General features: G+C 34.5%; 1 protein-coding gene across 1 annotated transcript; it reads right to left on the bottom strand.

Moving 5' to 3' along the window:
- Positions 1-14,478: 14,478 nt before the first annotated feature.
- On the bottom strand, positions 14,479-20,095 carry LOC110894209 (3-epi-6-deoxocathasterone 23-monooxygenase CYP90D1). The gene is made up of 7 exons (XM_022141400.2): positions 19,833-20,095; positions 19,233-19,557; positions 16,548-16,949; positions 15,921-16,010; positions 15,647-15,832; positions 15,417-15,547; positions 14,479-14,920 (listed from the first exon to the last, which is right to left on the bottom strand). Exons 1-7 carry the CDS (start codon positions 20,063-20,065, stop codon positions 14,833-14,835), a joined length of 1,455 nt encoding a protein of 484 aa, XP_021997092.1. The 5' UTR covers positions 20,066-20,095; the 3' UTR covers positions 14,479-14,832.
- Positions 20,096-20,346: the final 251 nt, after the last annotated feature.

Genomic DNA, 20,346 nt, shown 5'->3' with positions numbered 1-20,346 from the left:
TACGTAATTGGTATACAATAATCCTACCTATCAACATGTTGGTACTCAATGAACTTTTGTTAATTTTTTTTAACTGAAGTTAGTTTTTAAGTTTTGTTTATTACACAAACAGTCCATGTAGTTGTAAACCTAGCTATTTAAATGGCACAAACCCTAATTCCCTTCATTTTTGAATCAGACAAACAAAACACTGGCCTCTCTCATCTTCTCTACTCCCTCGATCCTCTGTCTGACAAGCATATCAGTCGGTTGCTAGCTGTAATACTGGCGGCGGAGTTGTCGGCTCACCCCACACACACACCCACCTGCAAATCACCCCACCCCCTTCCTTTTCGATCTGTATGACGGCCGACCACCACCACCACCATCTGGTGGTGGCACGATGACACAGCAAGAGAGAGAGAGAGAGAGACGAGGCGAAGGTGGTCCGGCGAGGACTTTTGACGGCGACAGCGCCGTGAGCGATGACCGGCGGCAACACCGTGGCGGCGGTGGCTGAGTTCTTTTGTCTGAAATTCCAATTTTAGTGGTCGTTTACTTGATCCGTCGGAGAACTCCCATGGCGGTGGCGGTGGCGATGGTAGTTGTTTACATCGGAAATCAAAATCGAGGAAAAGGAGGATTTTCGAGTGGTGTTTGTGATAAATCTGGAACTAGTACACATATGTATATATAAAATTTAATTACATGGCCCTTGACGTTTTTTTGTTTTACAAAATAGTTAAAACTAGTAAATTATAACTACAGGGTTGTTTGTGTAATAAATAAAACTTAAAAACTAACTTCAGTTAAAGATAATTGACGGAAGTTCATTAAGAACCAACATGTTGATAGGTAGGATTATTGTATACCAATTACGTAGGTAGGATTATTATTTACCAATGGGGCAAAGGTTGGTTTATTAAAAACCAATTTTCCATTTTTAAATGTTATTCTTTAACTTTAAAAATATCTTCATGTTCAAAGTTTATATTTATAAAAAAAGCTTCTTATCAATATCGACTTTACTGGTCCGAATAAGACAAAAAGAAAAAAAAATCTCTATATAACCCACTTCATTCTCGTGCATTCAATACAAAAAAAAACAACAAAATGAAGGATTAGGTGTTCTACTACTGATGCAATCTTCTTCCGAAGTTGTCACACCCTGATTTCCCGGTGTGCCCGAACATGGGGTATATGCGTGACGATTGATATCAGTAATCACAATGCACAACGGAAGATAAGAATTTAAATTAAATTATACAAAGGTACAAACTTTAAAGTCCTAAGTTCAAAATAATTATACAAGTTATTCGTACGAAAATCCATAGGTGGATCAAATATAAATGAAATGCGACTTGAGACTAATAAGGTCTTTTTCGTGGAGTTGCAAATTCCAATGTGTCTAGACCCAAGCAGCTCCAGCCTATTCCGTACTTGCTAAATAACTTGCGCTTAGTCTTTTGAAATACGTCAATTTTCACTAACCGACTCCTTTAAAAATCTTTTCAAAAGTTTATTTGAAACCATTTGGTATATCATTTTTAAATAACTTGGGACAAACTATATCTCTTGTTACCAGTTTTACATGCTTGTCAATACAGTTATGGACCGAAAACTAGTGGCTAGTGCCGTATCCCAAGCCTTTATAAAATAAAATAGGCTTAAAGTATTTACCTGCGCTAGTCGTTACAATCAAATATGTTATGCACAACAACCTAAAGACAGGCGCAATTTATTGGAGGCTTCTAGTATGGAATGAACGAAACAATGATCCGTTAGAATGTTAACGGGTCTTATACAAGTCATTTGACTTTGACTGGTTAACTTAAATAGATACGTACGGTTCTCTAGATTAAGCATTGACCGAATGGAATCTGCTTTATGCCCCCCCCCCCCAGAGTACAATGATTCATGTAATATGGGTCAAATAACCATGCATTCTGATTAAAACTAAATCGGGAAGGTTTTGACCTGATTCAGCTAGTTTATATATTTCATGCTATTTAAACAAGTTGTACGCGTATATGCGGTATCGGGTTGTCGAATAGGTATAAGACAAGTACATTATGCCAAAGTACATTTCATTATGTTATAATATTAGTTTTAAACTAAGATTACAAGTTTATTTGGTTTTAAAATCATTTTTAGGCGATAAGGGCAATTTCGGCATTTTAGGCATATTATATGGACTTTATCACAAAACCTATAAAATGATATGATCAAATAGTATAACCTCAAAGGATTATTCCATAAAATATTACGATCATATAACAACCCTTAATCAGGCTCTAAACTTGACCAAATGGGTCAAAATCGAAAGTCAAAACAGAAGTCAAACTGTTTGACTTTCGATTGCGAAACGAGCTCTAAACAGGAAATGACGAGCTAGGCATGATTAAACATGTCCTAATATTTTATATAATCTGTTATAATGTAAAAATTAAGGTTTCGATACTTAGAAACTTATTTAGGGTAATTTGCAAAAATCTGCTTTTTGACTTTTATTTAATATAAGTTTGACTTTTCATTTCGCCTACTTAACGTGATCTTCTGAGGGTGCCATCACAAGGGATTAACCCTTCGTTATTATGATCACGTACTCAAGTTCGATTCGAACTTTGACATGACCAAAATGGTCATAACCGAAAGTCAAAGCAAAAGTCAATTTGCTTGACTTTCGGCTAATAACTAGCCATGGAATAAAAGGAGAACTAGGAAGAACACTTACAAGTGTTCAAGGGAGTATTATAACTCCAGATATGACGCCTCTATAGATCAGAAGCTGCTTCAAGATAGAGAGAAAGAATTTTGAAGGTGCAAGTTGAAATGGTGAACTTGATCACCTATTTATACTACAATTCAAGCCCAAAAATCAAGACAAGTGTCCCTTGAGGTGTTATGGAGGTGATTAGTGACACCCCAGGTATCTCAAGGAGGAGCAAGGTGGCAAAAATCGCGAGCATGGTGGCAGGAGAGCAGGCTGCAGCTGCCAGCTCAATTTTGTCTGCCAGTGATCCCCTTACGGACCGTAATGGGTTGGTTACAGTCCATAAGGGACACTGCGCGCCCACAGTTTGTTTAAATGCGTTACGGACTGTAAGGCTATAGCTTGCGGTTCGTATGGGACCGTATGAGGCCAAAATTTTGACATTTTAACACATTTGATCCCTCAACTTGTTTCATCTTCCATTTTTATGAATTTGTTTCCTCTCGTCCAACATATCTGGAATATTTGAGATTTTATCGGATACATGTTGCCATATCATTCGCTAATATTTTCCGAGTATCACAGAAGCAGACGCACTTAAAGAACCGATCTTCTCCGGATTGTACTGCAGTCACAAGTTCAACTTTGGTCCAAGACTCAGAGGACACCAAACCACCCACAGAAGTGAGCAAGCTGCGGCTCATCAAGCGATTGCTAAGCGAGTCAGTGTTAAATTTTTTTCAAGCAAATAAAAAATAAATATTTAAAGTAAAACTTTATGTTTAAAGTTACATTTTCTATATTAATTTTTTTTATAAAATATAGTATAAAGTAAATAAATTTGAAATTAATTTACATTGTTATAACTTATTTTTGTTGCTTTTACAGATTACAAAACAAATTTAAACTTAAAGTAGCAAATGACATTTTTGATCATTTATGTTTACATCAATTTCCACTAGTTGTTATTTACCTTAAAAATATCTTCATGTTCAAAGTTTATATTTATAAAAAACTAGGTGATGCCCCGCCCGTGTTGCGGGGCGATAGCCGAATAATTCCCAACCAATTAAAAAAAACAGTACTATAGTTTTGCTAGAAAGGAAAAGTAAAAAGAGTTTTAGGCAGCTCTTTGACACGATTTTTAGTTGGGGGCAAAGTCATATTTTTATTTTTACTTGGGGGAAAATCAAAAAAAAAAAATTCCCCGATTGTAAAATCCTAATTTTTAGCTAGGGGAAAACCATATTTTTTTTTGCACTGGGGAAAAAACGTAATTTTCAATTGAGGGTGATGTCGTAATTTTGAACCAAGGGAAAATTCGTGATTTTAGCTGGGGGAAAATACGTAATTTTAAACTGTGGAAAAACCGTAATTTTAAAGTTGGTATAAAATAATAAACTGGTGTAAAATCGTAACTTTGAGCCGGGGCGAAAAACAAAATTTTATTTTGAACTGTGGTGAAAACGTAATTTTGGCTGAGGGTAAAAGCATATTTTTTTAACCGAGTGCAAAATTGTATTTTTTAGCTCGGGACAAAAGGGTAAATGTATTTTGAAATTGAGGCAAAATCGTATTTTTTAACTGAGGGTAAAAAAGTAATTTTAAAGTGGATATAAAATAATAATCTGGTTTGTCCAATAGGTATTGCTCGCCGCCCATTTGTACCAATGATAGAGAAACAATATTTCAGAGCAAAAACGTAATTTTAAAGTGTGAATAAAATAATAAACTGGTTGGTCCAATAGGAGAGGGGCGGCCGCTCATTTAAACCAATGGTATGGTGATACTATTCCCTGCCATGTGGTTTGTATACGGATAATAATGCTATTTTTTTTTTTCAATGTTACTGTTCAAAACGTTGAGGTATTATAGGAGAATTACTTAAAAGCTCCTAATCAACTTTAGTAGTTCGAATAAGACAAAAGAAAAACCATATATAAGTCACATCATTCTCATGCATTTAATAGAAAAATTCCACCAAGTGAAGGATCCTGTGTTCTACGCCTTTTTGAAAATACAAATTTCTTCCGAAGCAAACATAGTCAAAGAACCGATCTTCTCCTGCCTCTATTGCAAATACAAGTTCAACTCTGGTCCGAAACTCGGAGGACACCAAACTGTCCACAGAAGTGAGTGAGTCGCTACTTGCCAAGCGATTATTGAGCAAGTCATCACTAATTTTATTTTAAAACAAACAAAAAACGAATATGTTGCCAAGCGATTATTGAGCAAGTCATCACTAATTTTATTTTAAAACAAACAAAAAACGAATATGTAAAGTAAAACTTTTTGTCTAACATTACATTTTCTATATTTAACTTTTTTTATTAAAATGTAGTATAAAGTAAATAAAGTTAAAATGAATAACATTCTTATGACTTATTTTAGTTGTTTTTCACAAAGTACAAAACAAATTCAAATTTAAAGTAAGTTACATTTTTTATCTTTTATGTTTACATTAATTTTCATTGTTCTTTACATTTAAAAATTTCTTAATGTTCAAAGTTTGTATTTATAAAAATTTCTTGATCAATATCAGCTTTACTTTACCTGTCCAAATAAGACAAAAAGAAAAAAACTTTATATATAAGCCACCTCATTCTCATGCATTGAATAAAAAACCCACATAATGAAAGATCATGTGTTCTACGAAAAAATAGTGGTGATGGAAAAAATATTTACCATTTTAGTGTTTTTTGAAAACTATTTACCAAAATAGTGTTTTCATCTATTTTTGCATTTTCCTTTTCTTTCATTTAACATATCAGACTTATTTTGTTTATTTTTTATTTAATCAATCCATTTTCTATTTTATTTTTCTTTATGTTGTTATTCATTCCATCCATTTATAGTGTTTCTTACCAGCTCCTTATAATTCTTTTTGTTTTTCAAATACACCCATGTCAAAGACGAAAAATAAAAATCAACCCAAATAAATATAAACAATTAAATAAAAAACACAATGTTGAAAATCAGGCCCTTGATCAAATAACAAACACGAGAATAAACAAACACGTGATATGAACAAACATGCTTAACTCTTTTTTTTTATTTATAAATGAAAGCACACATGTAATGCCCATAAAAATCATTATTCTAGAAATAAAAAGAATAATAGTAATTTATAATTAACCACTAGAAAACCCTAATTAAGACACCCAAGCATGTCAATCAAGCAAGTAGGTAGGCATGTCAATCAATCAAGTAGGTAGGCATGTCAATCAAGCAGGTAGGTAGGCATGTCAATCAAGCAAGTAGGTAGGCATGTCAAGCAGGTAGGTAGGCATGTCAAGCAGGTAGGTAGGCATGTCAATCAAGCAGGTAGGTAGGCATGTCAAGCAGGTAGGTAGGCATGTCAATCAAGCAGGTAGGTAGGCATGTCAAGCAGGTAGGTAGGCATGTCAAGCAGGTAGGTAGGCATGTCAATCAAGCAGGTAGGTAGGCATGTCAATCAAGCAGGTAGGTAGGCATGTCAAGCAGGTAGGTAGGCATGTCAAGCAGGTAGGTAGGCATGTCAATCAAGCAGGTAGGTAGGCATGTCAAGCAGGTAGGTAGGCATGTCAAGCAGGTAGGTAGGCATGTCCCAAAAATTAGTATAAATAGCAGGCTTTGGGACTTGCTTCTGTGCACAAAAACGACGCTCAAATTCTCAATTGACGTCGAGTTATACTTCTTCCACTACCCAAACACACACACACCTCGAAACGCTGCCGCAATCAGGGTAATAACTCGATCGCTATTACGATTCAACGTCCGATCGATTATAACTATCCAACGATTGTCTGAGTGCTGCTCAAATTGAGCCTCTACTTTGATTATTCGTCGTGATTTCAACTTGAATATTTGAGTGCTGTTCGAATTCGGACTATGCTCTGTTATTCGTTGTGAATCCGATTGAATTATTAAGTATTGCACTTGATAATAGTTGTGAGGGTTTGATCTCGTGAATTGACGTAAATGCTGTATTAAGTTACTAACCTAGTTTGTGTGCATGTTATTTAAAGTAGGTGAAAAGATTAATCAGTAGTCGAAACTCTGCCCATATAAATCTAAAATATTAGCACAAGGTACTTTGAAGTTATTAAGGTACGGATCCTTACCCCACTCTTTATTGCTTCATATTCAAATTATTATAAAACCACTAAATTACTATATCTGTTAAAAACTCCTCACGTCTTTGATTATCGATTCATTTGACAGTCCGTTCGATTCCTATCCTAATCATTTGATTTAACTTTCATGTCATGCGATAGTATTATGTTGTTATACTCATTATCGCATGTTCCAATATATGTTCCGTTTTGTTATGAAAATAAGTTTTATAAGTTATGTGAATAAGACCATTTGTACTCTGATACCCTGAGTATCGCTTCTCGTGGAGTGTCCCACGAGCATGTTGTTGTGGCATCAACATCATGTGCTCCATCCGTGACGGAGAGATCAGTTCACGGCGTCTCTTAAGTACAAGTGTGGTACATAAGGCTATTAGGAGGCGTATGGATCGATCCTAGGATTTAAGTATAAGGAGGTGGATAACGGGTATGCCAATTCGCCATCTCATGTGATAATTATGCAGGAGTAGCTACCTGTGTATTGTCACATTTTAAGTTTGCTCATGGGTACATCCGTAAGATCTGATTATGAAATTTTGTTCTTGCATCGTATCATTTTCGCCTAAAGTTCCATCCGGATAAGATTTCATATGAAGCATTATTTGTTATTTGAGCCTAAAATTCCGTACTGAGCATTCGGCTCATTCCGTAAAACTTTTTGTATATACAGGTCCACAGATTATTTTGGGAGGGGAAAAGAGAGAAGAATAAAGCCTAGGAATAAATCTGAAGATGTTAGTTAATTAAGATGAATGTCTCCACTTGTATATTAATCTTAATTTTATGGTCATGTGGTTGTATCCTTATCAAATAAATAAATGGAATTATGACTTTTGTTTATGTTACCGTTATTGTGACACGTCAGCCCTTCCGGGTTGGGGTGTTACAACACAAATTACAATAGACCTACCATCTATTTGTACCAACCTCATACTAGTCCCAAACCAACTCAAATACTAATTAAATAAACTAACTAGATAAACATATCTAATAAACCTACAATTATCCCTAGTTTAATATACATGACTCAATAAATAATTCACCATTATTATCTATACCCGTTTTAAGGTTTATCTCTTGAATTCAATGTTATTGTCTACACAAGAATATATCAAACATTAAAACTTGACTTGCCACCGGTCTCTATATCCCATAAAATTGAAAAATAAAAGAAATAAATAAAGCTAGCTGTTACATGTCTCAATATCATATACAAGTGAAAATTAAAATGTCAAATAAAAGCGGATTACGAGCGTTCTTAAAATCAAACAAAATAAAAATTTTAATTCGATTCATATTAAAAATACGTTTGTTGAGGGAGGACGTCTCAATATCATGTAATACTAGATTAATTTGGGTCCATTATGTAAAACAAACACAATTATAAAAATTTTAGTTTATTTTTAACCATGAAATCCTACCATTCAGCCTTTCTGTTCGACTTTTTACTTCCTCGTAAAATTCTGAAATCGCAAAGTTGACAAAGTCAACGTTAAAACTTTGTAGTCCTTCTGTTCGATATTTACAAACTAAATATAAATGTAGTCCTTCTGTTCGATATTTACAAACTAAATATAAAGATTTCAATCTTTTTGTTCTATCATAAAAAAACTGATTAAATTACAAACAAAGTCCACTAAGAAGAATGCAAATCTGATTCAAATATTCAACTGAAACGATGATATATATATTTTTAATAATAAAAAGTTACTAAATAAATGAAAAAAAACACTTTGTTATATAAAATGTAGCTACAAAATAAAATAAATAAAAAAATACCATTTTGGTAAATAGTTTTCAAAGAACACCAAAATGGTAAATATTTTCTCCACCAACACTAGTTTAGAAAAAAAACTCTACATGTATTTATAAAAATTTCTTGATCAATATCAGCTTTACTTTACCTGTCCAAATAAGACAAAAAGAAAAAAACTTTATATATAAGCCACCTCATTCTCATGCATTGAATAAAAAACCCACATAATGAAAGATCATGTGTTCTACGACTTTTTGAAGGTGCAATCTTCTTCCAAAGAATACACACTAAAAGAACAGATCTTCTCATACCTCTACTGCGATAGTAAGTTCAAGTCTGGTCCGAAACTTGGAGGATACCAAACCGCCCACAGAAGTGAGCGAGTCGCTGCTTGTTGTCAATGCGCTTCCACCGGACATCGATGTTACACTCCATTTGGAGTCATGTTCGTGGGCAACTAGCTAGGCTTTCATTATAAAAAAAATCATCTATCTCATGTTCGTGGGCAACTAGCTAGGCTTTCATTATAAAAAAATTCATCTATCTCTTTTAATTATATATGGTATCTGTTATTTATGGGGTTTCACTTAAAAAAAATATCATATATCTATTTTATATTAATTCATATCGACTTAGGCCCCAATTTATTACATATTAATGTTTTAACAGTGCTTGTTCTTCTCTTCAATGGAGGCAATAGGTACCTAAAGCCCCTAAACTACTGCCAGATTCTTCCCTCATTGGCTACGGCTAAAGCCAACGACAACATGTATTCTTATATTGTTCATTTTATATACATTATTTGAAGTTCACAAAATGCTATAACAAATGTTTTCAGGATCGGACCGGGCATCGAATCGGTCTCTTTACCGGTCCATCGATCGGGTCGGCCGTACCGGATGTAGGAACCGAGTGATATGGTAAATATTATAAAAATAAATAGGGTAAATTGAAAATTTTTAATCAAAATCCGGTTCAACCTCCGAAAATTTTGGTTCAACTACATGGTTTTCTGGTCCGACCATCGGTTCCAGTCTAACTAGCTGGTTCAACTCAAAACGGGTCTGATGGCTACCCGGCTGGCTATAACATTTTCTTAATAACTCTTTTTTATTTTAACATTCCATAAAGTTTTGAAGATTTTATTTTGATGGTAAATTATAGTTGTAAGAACCAAATGGGAGAGTGGGTTATTTTTGAATTTTATTTAGTTTTTAAGAACTTTTTGCTAAAAGTATCAGGGAAGAGATACGATACTGGAGATATAATGGTTCGGGTGGATGTAAACGAATCCACCTTACTTTCACTCCTCGATCTTTAGCCACAAGCTTCGTTACACTAAAGTTTTCTCTATAAGTCGGTAGATATCATCGTTACAACATCACTAAACTGGTAGCAATTACCACAAAATTCTATCATAAAGATAAAGGTATCCTATACTTATTTCTTATTTGAGTAAACTGCAACTTGTGCCTTTGAAGAAAGGACCAAGTGTCAAGTTGAGTCCCTTAAATGTAAATTTCGTCTACTGAGTCCATGTACTCTGAAAAGCGCTACACTCTGAGTCCCTAAGGTTTGGGTTCGTTAAAATATTCCGTTAAGTGAGTGATGGAATATACTGTAGCAAGGGCAAAACCCTAACTCAGAGAGAGAAATCGAAACTTTTCAACACCATATTTCTTAAATTTCATAAAAATCAAGAAACCCCACCAAAACCCTTCAAGAAACATCTTCTATGAATCTGAAAGTGAATGAAAAAAAATCCAAATTTAACTTAAAAAACACCAGGAAAGAATACAAAGGATTCATGACATTTTCTTAAAATTCACAAAAATCATGAAAATCCCATCAAAATCCTTTAAGAAAATTGAATAAAGAACCCAAAATTGAGGCCTTTTTTAGTTCAATTTCAAGAACACAAGGATGTTTCATTCACGTGCATTCAATGAAAGTATGAAACTTACAAAATTGTAATTATCAAACAGATTCACACATGAAAAACAATAGAGTCAATATATTCATAAATTAAAAAGAAAACACCCATGTTAGGCAAAGCCTCATATTCAGAAACAGAAGTAGTGATATCGGATGTGTTGGTTTTTTTTTTTTTTTTTTTTTTTTTTTTTTTTTTTTTTTGATGTTGGTTTGATGTTGTTAAGTTACGATAGTGAATGGTGGCTGTTTGTGGTAGTTTGCAGGTGGTTGGTACGGTGTGGGAAGGTGGCGATTGATCAGTGGTTGTTGACGGTGTTGGTTTAGATTAGAAAATGGTGGTGGTTCTTGGATAGTATGATGGGAATGAGTTGATGGTGGCGGTGTACGGTTGGCTAAGGAAGATGATGATTAGATTTGGATGTTTTTTTGTTAGATTTGGATATGTTGACACAGGGCCGGCTAACCCGTGCCGTCGCACGAGGCCCAAGTTTTCAAGGGGCCCGAGAAGTTTTATCAGTTTTTTTATATATTTAGTATGTGTATCCATTTGTTATACAAAAAAATGTTGGTGGTGGAGTGAAAAAAAAAAACCATCTTAAAATAATGTAGAGGTCTAAAGTTCAAGTCTTGGCTCCACCGCTAAGTTTTTGTTTTTTTAATTCATTTTCCCTTAACCACAATTTTGGGCCCAATTCTTTTTGTCGCCCGAGGCCCAAATTTTTTTGTGAGTTCTCGGAGACGGCTCTGTGTGGACATGATGAATGATGAAGGAAGCCATTATGCACATTCATACTCAAGGTTTTGAAAACCGGATTGAACCATCCGGTCCGACCCATTCAACCGGGAATTGTTCATAGCAACGGTCTGGTTCATGGTGGATCGTTAGGCCTTGTAATAGTCAGCCAGTTTGTGACGAGTCAGCGGTTCGGCGGTCGGATCGGTGTGCTTACAAAATTGTGATATTTACTTCGTTTTCCCTTTCTTTATTACGACCTACTCCATCTGTTAAATATTGCTTCAATCTGCATAGCACATTGGATAATTTGCTTCAATCTGCATAGCAAATTGTGATAATCAAAATTAAAGTTTATAAAATGAAAAAAAGAAGAACAATGAGATGAAGATGAAATTGAAAAGTAGGTGAAGAAGATGAGTTATTTTATTATTTTAAATCTTGTATACGTAGGTTGTCTACCTTGTTTATGTTTCAATTTGTGGTTAATTTTGTTTAGATTTAAGTATTAAATAATTAAGCTATTTATTATTTTACGTATTATATACAAATGATCATTATTAAAATAAATATATTACTAAATTAATCTATTGACGTGTTCTGTAGTTCTTAGAATTTATGTTAAATTCTTTTTATTTTTTACAATATTTATGATGTTGTCCGGTTTTTAAATCCGGTTCGACCGGTTTGATCGGTCCAACCAGTGAACCACTAAGACGTCCGGTTCAATGCCCGATCCGGTTCTGAATACATTGGTCCTACATGCGTGAAAATCTCGGCGCTCCCTTGAAAGGTATAAAAAGAACAAAGAAAACGACTTGACCATAACTTTTTTTTGGCAACGATAATTTCTGAAAGGATGGGGTGTCGTTTATAGATGAAGAAGGAGTATAAGTGAAGGACCCATATTTGCTTATTTTACTTATATTAAATTGAATTGTGCATTTGTAAGTGGACTAAGTGAGAGCTACAAGATAAGAGTTGTTTTGTGTCCCTTTAGACCGGTTCAGTTGTCGTTCAATGACTCGAATGAAATTGGACAAATTACTAGAAGCTCGGCTTATAATTTTATTTATATGCGTGGTTGGATATGTTTGGAAATAATTAGACCACCAAAATATTTTTTTTTTCAAATCATAAAAAAAACGTAACTAAAAGGGAGTTTTTAAGTTAAGTCAGGAATGCATATATAATAAAAGACGTCTTATTGAAATGACAAAACATTTCGGTTTTAAAAATTAAATAGCTTATTTTTAAATTCGTGATTAATTAAAGGGTTTATTCATTAATATCTCGTCCGTGATAAACGACAAACGTAGTTTTAAATAGGTTATTTAAATTCGATCGTGTCGAGTATTTAACGAAGTTTCAAATATTACGAACGATAGTAATTAAATTATTACCCAAACATAAATAAACATAAAAGGTCCTAATTAAACACACATAAGCCCTAATATATCCCCTCCTAATCACCTAGGAAGGACTCAGGAGATGACACGTCACGATCGCTATCACGACCGCCCAACTTCTCGTGTCGATAACGGTGTCCGGAGTCATTGGAAGATGGATAATATGTTTCTTTGTCCGACCTAGGTACGTATTCCTTAGTCAAGTCGGTTTTGTACCCTTTAGCCCAGTTGGGTACGACTTGTGTTGAATGGTAGTTTGCGACATAAAGATATGTATTGAAATGGATTCGGGTCTCCCCAAGTCACAGTGAGTCAAATTGTAGTTGAGCCATGGTGTAGTCATACACCAAGTTCAACTCCTCGTCCGTAAGAGGATTTGGATCATCACCTGCTTGAGGAAAAGGGTGTGCAGGTGAAGGGTTTAAAGGGGGATGACGGTAGATTGGTTGAGGAAAAGAGTTTGAAAATGGAGGACAATAGACTGTTGCATGTGAAGAGTTTGTAGGTGGAGAATTTAAATGGGATGATCGTTTACACCTTGCTGCAGGTGGAGGGCTTGACGAAGCATGGTTTGAACGTCAATGAGACGATCGTCTGAGGTGCGAAGGTCCGCCTTCTTCACTTGGATAACCACCACCCATATATTCGAATTAGTATCGTATTTGGAGTGATTTGTGAATTGAGAATTGAAAACTTGGGTTAGAAAACGGAATGTTATATTTATAAAATAGCCTTTTGAAACAAGTTGTTGGAACAGTAGCCTTTTGAAAAAGTAGACTTTGAAATAGTAGCCATCATCTGTAAAAAGAGTCGTTGAAAAAATTAAATATTATTTTATCATTTTTTATCTTATTTAATATATTATTCTATTTTTAGTTTAGTATAAAAATTTTATTTAAAAAATAATAAATAAATAACAATATATTAAAATAAATTTATAATATATATATATATATATATATATCATTTATATAATTTAAAAATATATTAAATAAAGGGAAAATCATGAAAATAACCATTGACCAATTTAGTTCGCAAAAACGAACATATGTAGGGTCTCACCCATGGTACCGTAGCGTTTAAGCCTAGACGCTTCATTTTTTTTCTTTTCCACGACGGTTTATAATTTTTTTTTTGAACATCAAATTATTTCCCCCTTAAATAATACCCCTAACCAGGTTCGAACCTGGGTCTCCCCAAAGTAGTCTTTGACTACTTACCACTGGGCCACAACCCAAGTGGCACCACGGTTTATAAATTAGCATAATTTTTTCATACGATAATATTTTAAAAAAAAATTACATTTGATGCAATATTTTTTATATACTATTGTATAAAAAAGTTATGCCCATTTAAAAATTACGGTGAAAAAGAAAAAAAAAGGAAAAGTCTAAGCTTAGACTCTTTTCCAACTTTTAGATGCTACCTCCAACTTTCAGACGTTACCTTCAACTTTTCATAACACGTGTCGCAATTCAGTTGACTCATTGGTTTAAAAGTGTAGCTTTTAAGCTTAGACGTTAAAGTGCCATGGGTTTCCGTGTGTGGCATCTAAGCCTAGACGTCTCAGATGTTCATTTTCGTGAATTGGCTTGGTTAATTATTTTTGTGATTTTCCCTTGAATAAATTAGATAAGAATAAAAGAAAAAGTAAGTGATGAGGTGGAGGTTTAAAATAATTTATTATTGGAGGAAAAGTTACGTTTAGAATGGTTGGGGTTTAGAATAATATATTAATATGAGATGCTGATGTGATGAGTTTAAATTTTAGACAAAATTTATCGTTGGAGATGCTTTAAGTTCCACATATACAAAACTAGTTAAATAATAAACAACCCAATATGGTTCCATGAATCTTTATAACAGATACACTTCCTACCTTTTTATACACTTAGGTATGATATTGGTAATGTTATACATTACTAGCTGGCAACATTTAATCCCTAATTCAGTTTGAAATTTAAACCCAAACTATGCAAAATTATAACTTTAACCCTAATAAAGTTTACATAAAAAGGTTCCTATTTTCTCCACTTTGTGTCCTTTTTAACATGCATGTGTCTAAGAGACCAATATTTCAGTAACTCATTTCATGGCCCCTACACGTACGTGTGCTTAGTTTAGTATCTTCACCCAGCTTTTCTTTTCCAATCCAAGGGCCCATAAAATCATAACCCTCCACCCCACCTTCACTAATTCTCTCTTTTGACCCAAATTGGCATCCTGTTCTTCATTCTTACTGTTGGGAAGTTTATTATGGTGTCATCCTCAGCTACCCACCTGCATTTGCATGCAATACATCAATACCAATAACAAGTTGTCAAGTTTTGTCTCTATACGTACATGCATGCATTAAGAGTGGCGGATCTAGAAAATCCGCATAGGGGTAACGTTTCAATAAAATGGGTAACGAAATCGAAAAAACATCAAATTTTCCAAAATTTACACTACCGTCAGAGCGTCAAGGGGCAACGGGGTTACCCCTTGTAACACTATAGGTCCGCCCCTGTGCATTAATGATGCTAGTATTTTAATACTCGTACGTATCATAGGCAGTGTAGTTATTTGACACTGACTTAGGTTAAGAAATTAACGGTCATAATTAACACAAATTGTACATCTTTACCATAGTTCCGAAAATGGGTAGTTTGCAGGTTGTGATGTATTTATCCTAAGAAATCTAGGAATTATGGTTCAAAAAATAAGTTAGGAAAATGGGTAGTCATTTGAATAGTGGTGAAATTACCATTTTACCCTTTGTATTATTAATAATTACCTGAACTCAGTAACAAAATGGTGGAGGAATATGGAAGCTTCTAGTCTGGCTAAATCAAGCCCAGGACATAGCCTGAGTCCTCCTCCAAAAGGAGTGAAGTAAGTGCTGCTACCACTGCTCATATCCCTATCCTGTGCATCACAAAATATTCAAATTTTCATATGGTTTAATAATATAGCACAATGTACTTATTAATTACTACACCAACATGTTTATTATTATTTAGTTACCTGCCACCTCCAAGGGTTGAATTGCAGAGGTGACTCATGGTGATTATCATCAAGATGGACTGATCTGAAATGAGTCAACACACACCATCCTTTTGGTATAAGGTAACCTTTGATCTCCACATCCTTCATAGCCTTTCGAATCACCCCCATTATAATATTTCCTAATCTTAGGGTTTCTGTGATCACCTGTTTAATCATTTTTAGTGTTATCACCAGTAATAATTAGTGTACATTGTTGATTTAGGGAAACCATAGCGCGTCAAGTTCAACTTACATTTTGCGTAAATGGTAACGATAGGTAATCATCCCAACACAACGGATCTCCGAGGTCCTTTTTACGTCTTTTTAGCTCCAAATTTTCCTCCTAATCATCATCATTACACAGTGAAGTAGGTGAGAAAAATGATTATTAGAGTGAAACGATGGCGAAAAATGATCATCACAACTACTAAAGGTGGATTAAATACTATGCAACTGTTAATAGTGCATGTCACCTTCATTATTATAAGGCCATGCAACATGAATCAATCTAATGATTTTATTATTGCATTACAACAAATATATGGGATATCTTTATGATTTATATTAACATTTCAAAATAATAAGTTTATATCACACTTACAAGGAAAGGGTGTAAAAGTAGCTTAACTTTATAGTTTTGTGAAAATAATTAAACATTCCATATTACTTGTAAGTTTTAAAAACATAAAAGTTTGCATCCATATTTGCTACGGACAAAATCCGCACAAATATGTAGCGAAAAACCATTAGCTACAGATTTGGCTGGTTGCTATTTTGCTAATATATAACTTAGTTGCTAAAACTTGTTCATCTAGGTAACTTGTCCACATAATTAAGTGTATTTTTTAATAACTTTACACATAATAACACATGGAGGTACCTTAAGTTGATGAAGAGCTTTGGGACAATCTGATAAATATTTGATGGCCAAAGTTATAAGTAAAGGGACCGAGTCCTCTCCAGGAATCATCAAATCAATCATATTATCGGATATTAATTCATCTGTTAGCTTTTCGCTCTTATCGTTGAGTAACACATCAACCACATCCTTCGAATCTTGTAAAATAGAACCACCATTTATCCTTTTGTCACGAATAATTTGAAGGACTAGTTGCACCATCTTTTTCTTGGCTTCTAATGACCGATGAAGTTGTGTTCCGGGTAATTTTATGGGTAATGACATGAGTCCTGCAATGAACTTTTGGAACTGGATCCTCAAAAACTCCATCTCTTCACCCGGATCCAAACCGATCAACGCTTTCGCCAGTACTTGTAACGCAATCTAAAAAATAATCAAGAGACACAATAATCAGACCGCTATGCATACTTTTTTAATAGCGATCACTCAATGGATCGATATCCATATCATACAAATTCACATTTGAATGCATGAATATTATGAAAATAACATGTAAAAGAGGCAGGGAACATATGATTAGTAACATGGACCATATGGAAGTGATATTTGTAGACATTATAATTACATTACAATGATTATGTAACCAATAATAACACTACAAGAAACGGGTACCTTTAGCGGCGACAGGTGTCGCCGCTAATAGTCCTTTTTGTCGCCGCTATTGGGTATTAGCGGCGACACGTCGCCGCTACAATGTCGCCGGTATAGGTCGGCCGCTATTGAACAAAATGTCGCCGGTAATACTGTGGTCGCCGCTAATGCCTCTGCCTGAGTATTGCCGGAAAGTTCGCCGGAGACGGATTTCCAAATTTCAAACATAAAAATCTTCACTGTTTTGTTTATACTCGAAAATTAACTTAAACACAATAACAAAAAAATGATTAATTTCTTATTAAGATCCATTTACATTACATGGTTTTTACAAATACCTCTACAAAAAAAACACTACATATCTCTAAAAAAAACACTACATATCTCTACAAAAACTACAATGGCGGAGCTTGGTTGTCGCGGATGACGGCGGATCTTGATGGTGGCGGATGACGGCGGAAGGTGGTGGCGGATGACGGCGGAGTTTCGTGGTGGCGGATGACGGCGGAGGTTGATGGTGGCGATTGGCGGCAGAAGGTGTGGTTGTTGCTTGGTGGTAAATGATGGAGTTTAGTGAACATGAAGGTTGAAATGGGTGTTTGAGATGGGTGTGTGAGGATAAGAGATGAATGTGTGTTTCTTTGAGCAGGAAATGATGATAGCCATTAGATCAATTTTTAATCAATGGTCAGCAGCAAATCTTGTAGAAGCACACGGATCGGGCTTTTAGCGGCGACAGCAATAGCGGCGACAAAGAGCCTTTAGCGGCGACGCGTGTTTCTTTGAGCAAAGGAGATGATAGTAGCCATTAGATCAGTTTTTAATCAATGGTCAGCAATAAATCTTGAAGAAGCACACAGATCGGGCTTTTAGCGGCGACAACAATAGCGGCGACAAAGAGCCTTTAGCGGCGACGCGTATCTAGGTCGCCGCTATTGCTCTTGTCGTCGCTAATACCGTCGTCGCTAAAGATACCTTTTTCTTGTAGTGTAAGGGTTGTAATTGCTTTATACAATAAAAGTGTTGAGAAAAATCAAAAGTTAACATTTACTTTTGTAACTTGCTATTTGCTTAAACCCCTTTTCCCCACACTTAAAATACCCAAACAAACTACTTTTTGGTTTTACGATTTTGTTTTGTTCTTCTTACAAATGGCCAAACTAGTTAACAATCAACACATTGTGTTTACATTGTAAACGAAGATATAGCTTTTATTATTCAAACTAATTAAAATCAGAAATAATGTTTTTGAAACTTTAATCTAATAACGTCACTATAAAATAACCTACTGTATTGTATAATTAACTACCACTACATGAAAAGAGAAAAAAAAAACGTTAGAATTTGCATAAAATTTCAATGCATTTAGTTACTTTTTTAGATATCTTTTACCCAGATTATACACTGAATAAGAATAAAAAAAGAATGTCTAAATTTTAAATAAACATCATTGGAAATATCAGATATCATTTTTTTTGTGCAAAGAAAAAGATCATAATATTTAAATATGGTCAAATGAAGCAACTTGCTTTAGGTTTATTTTATAAAAAAGTTATTGTATAATTAGAAAAACCCTGGAAGAGTTTGGCAAACTTTTATAATTAGTGGTTTTAATTATATTAAATATAATAATAATAATAATAATATATAATCATAAAGACTTAAATGGCGGATGAGCACAGATTAGCATTGATTGATAAAATCAAGTTTTTAATACGATGATATATTTCTTAATTCTAATTATGAAGTAGATTTTGCAAGGGAAACAAACAACCCCAAAACATTTGGTTAACTTTTACAAATAATCATTGATTTAAATCATCATCATATTCATATTAGATGCAAGAAAACCAATTAAAATAGCTAAAAATACTACATATACACAAACAAGTGAGCCTATATTATGTTGAAAACCCTAAGAATCATATAATCCACTTGTATAAATTCTTATGTTTATGTTCAAAGCAATAGTAACAAATGCATTATGTGGTAATTTATTTGTGTTTCTCAACATTTGAAATAAACTTAGAGAGAAAGAGAGAGTAGACTGCATACATGTTTGGTTTCGTCTTGAATGTAAATAGGACGATCTTCATTCCAACTAGCCATGGATTGCAAAAGCAGTTTTCGCATGTTCGAAGTGACTTGAGCTTTAAGATACGGAGACTTGAAGAAAGAACCAATAAGCCCATGGATTCTCCGGTGTAAACTTCCGTTTATCCGCAAAATCGACGACTCTCCCATCAACTCCGTCAACGATTTCGGATAACACGGCACAAAACTCTTGGCATCACTTTGTAATATGATCCTACTCACTTCTGCATCAGTCGACACGATCGTTGGACTACCAAACAAATGTGACTTGAACACCTTCCCATACCTATCATCCAAATACCACAAAATTAAATTAAACTACTAATAATATTTTAAATTAATATTAAACTTGCTATCTAATCTCACACCGTTTAAACCAGCCTTTTGAATTTGCATCAAACGGTCTACTTTAAACGGTCGTTTGATGATTCGTCAAATAGCCGTTTAAATGAACTTTAAACGGCTGTTTGAGGATTCACTGTTTGGGGTGTGGGAATAGTATGACCCTTCATATTTAATTGTATCGAATGAACGGATACATAATCGGAGTTAAATACTAACAAGAGACGGCGTTTATCGATGAACGATTGAGGATGATCGGTGTAACCACATGAAATGAAATCTAGGGTTTCACCAATGAAAGGCCAGCCCATGGTTCCTGAGAGAGTTCTCTTAACGGCCACCGGTGACGGTGGCGATTTACGTAGACGACGTCGTTCGTTGATGAAGATGAAAATGACTACTACGGCGGCGTAGAGGATGACGGTGGTTGAGGAGAGGAATATGGAGTCCATGAATGGTGGTTTTGGATTGTACACTTGTTATGTGTGTAAATAAAATGAAAATGTGGACGTAAGTGTGTGTACACGCGTGAAGCTTAATTGGTGACTCATCACATAATACCTTGATAAAGTCGTGTAAAGCAAAAGCAAAAGCAATTCAAGTTTTTTATAATTATTTTATGATAATTCAGATTTAGTGCTACAATTTGCCATATTAGTCTTTGTTTATAGCCTTTGTTTGTTTAGAGGTGGAATTGTGTATTATGATAATTTAGATTTAGTGGTACAAATTG

This window comes from Helianthus annuus, chromosome 12 (assembly GCF_002127325.2).
Source record: "Helianthus annuus cultivar XRQ/B chromosome 12, HanXRQr2.0-SUNRISE, whole genome shotgun sequence".
Classification (NCBI taxonomy): Eukaryota; Viridiplantae; Streptophyta; class Magnoliopsida; order Asterales; family Asteraceae; genus Helianthus; species Helianthus annuus.
This window is presented reverse-complemented; position numbering and strand designations above follow the sequence as displayed.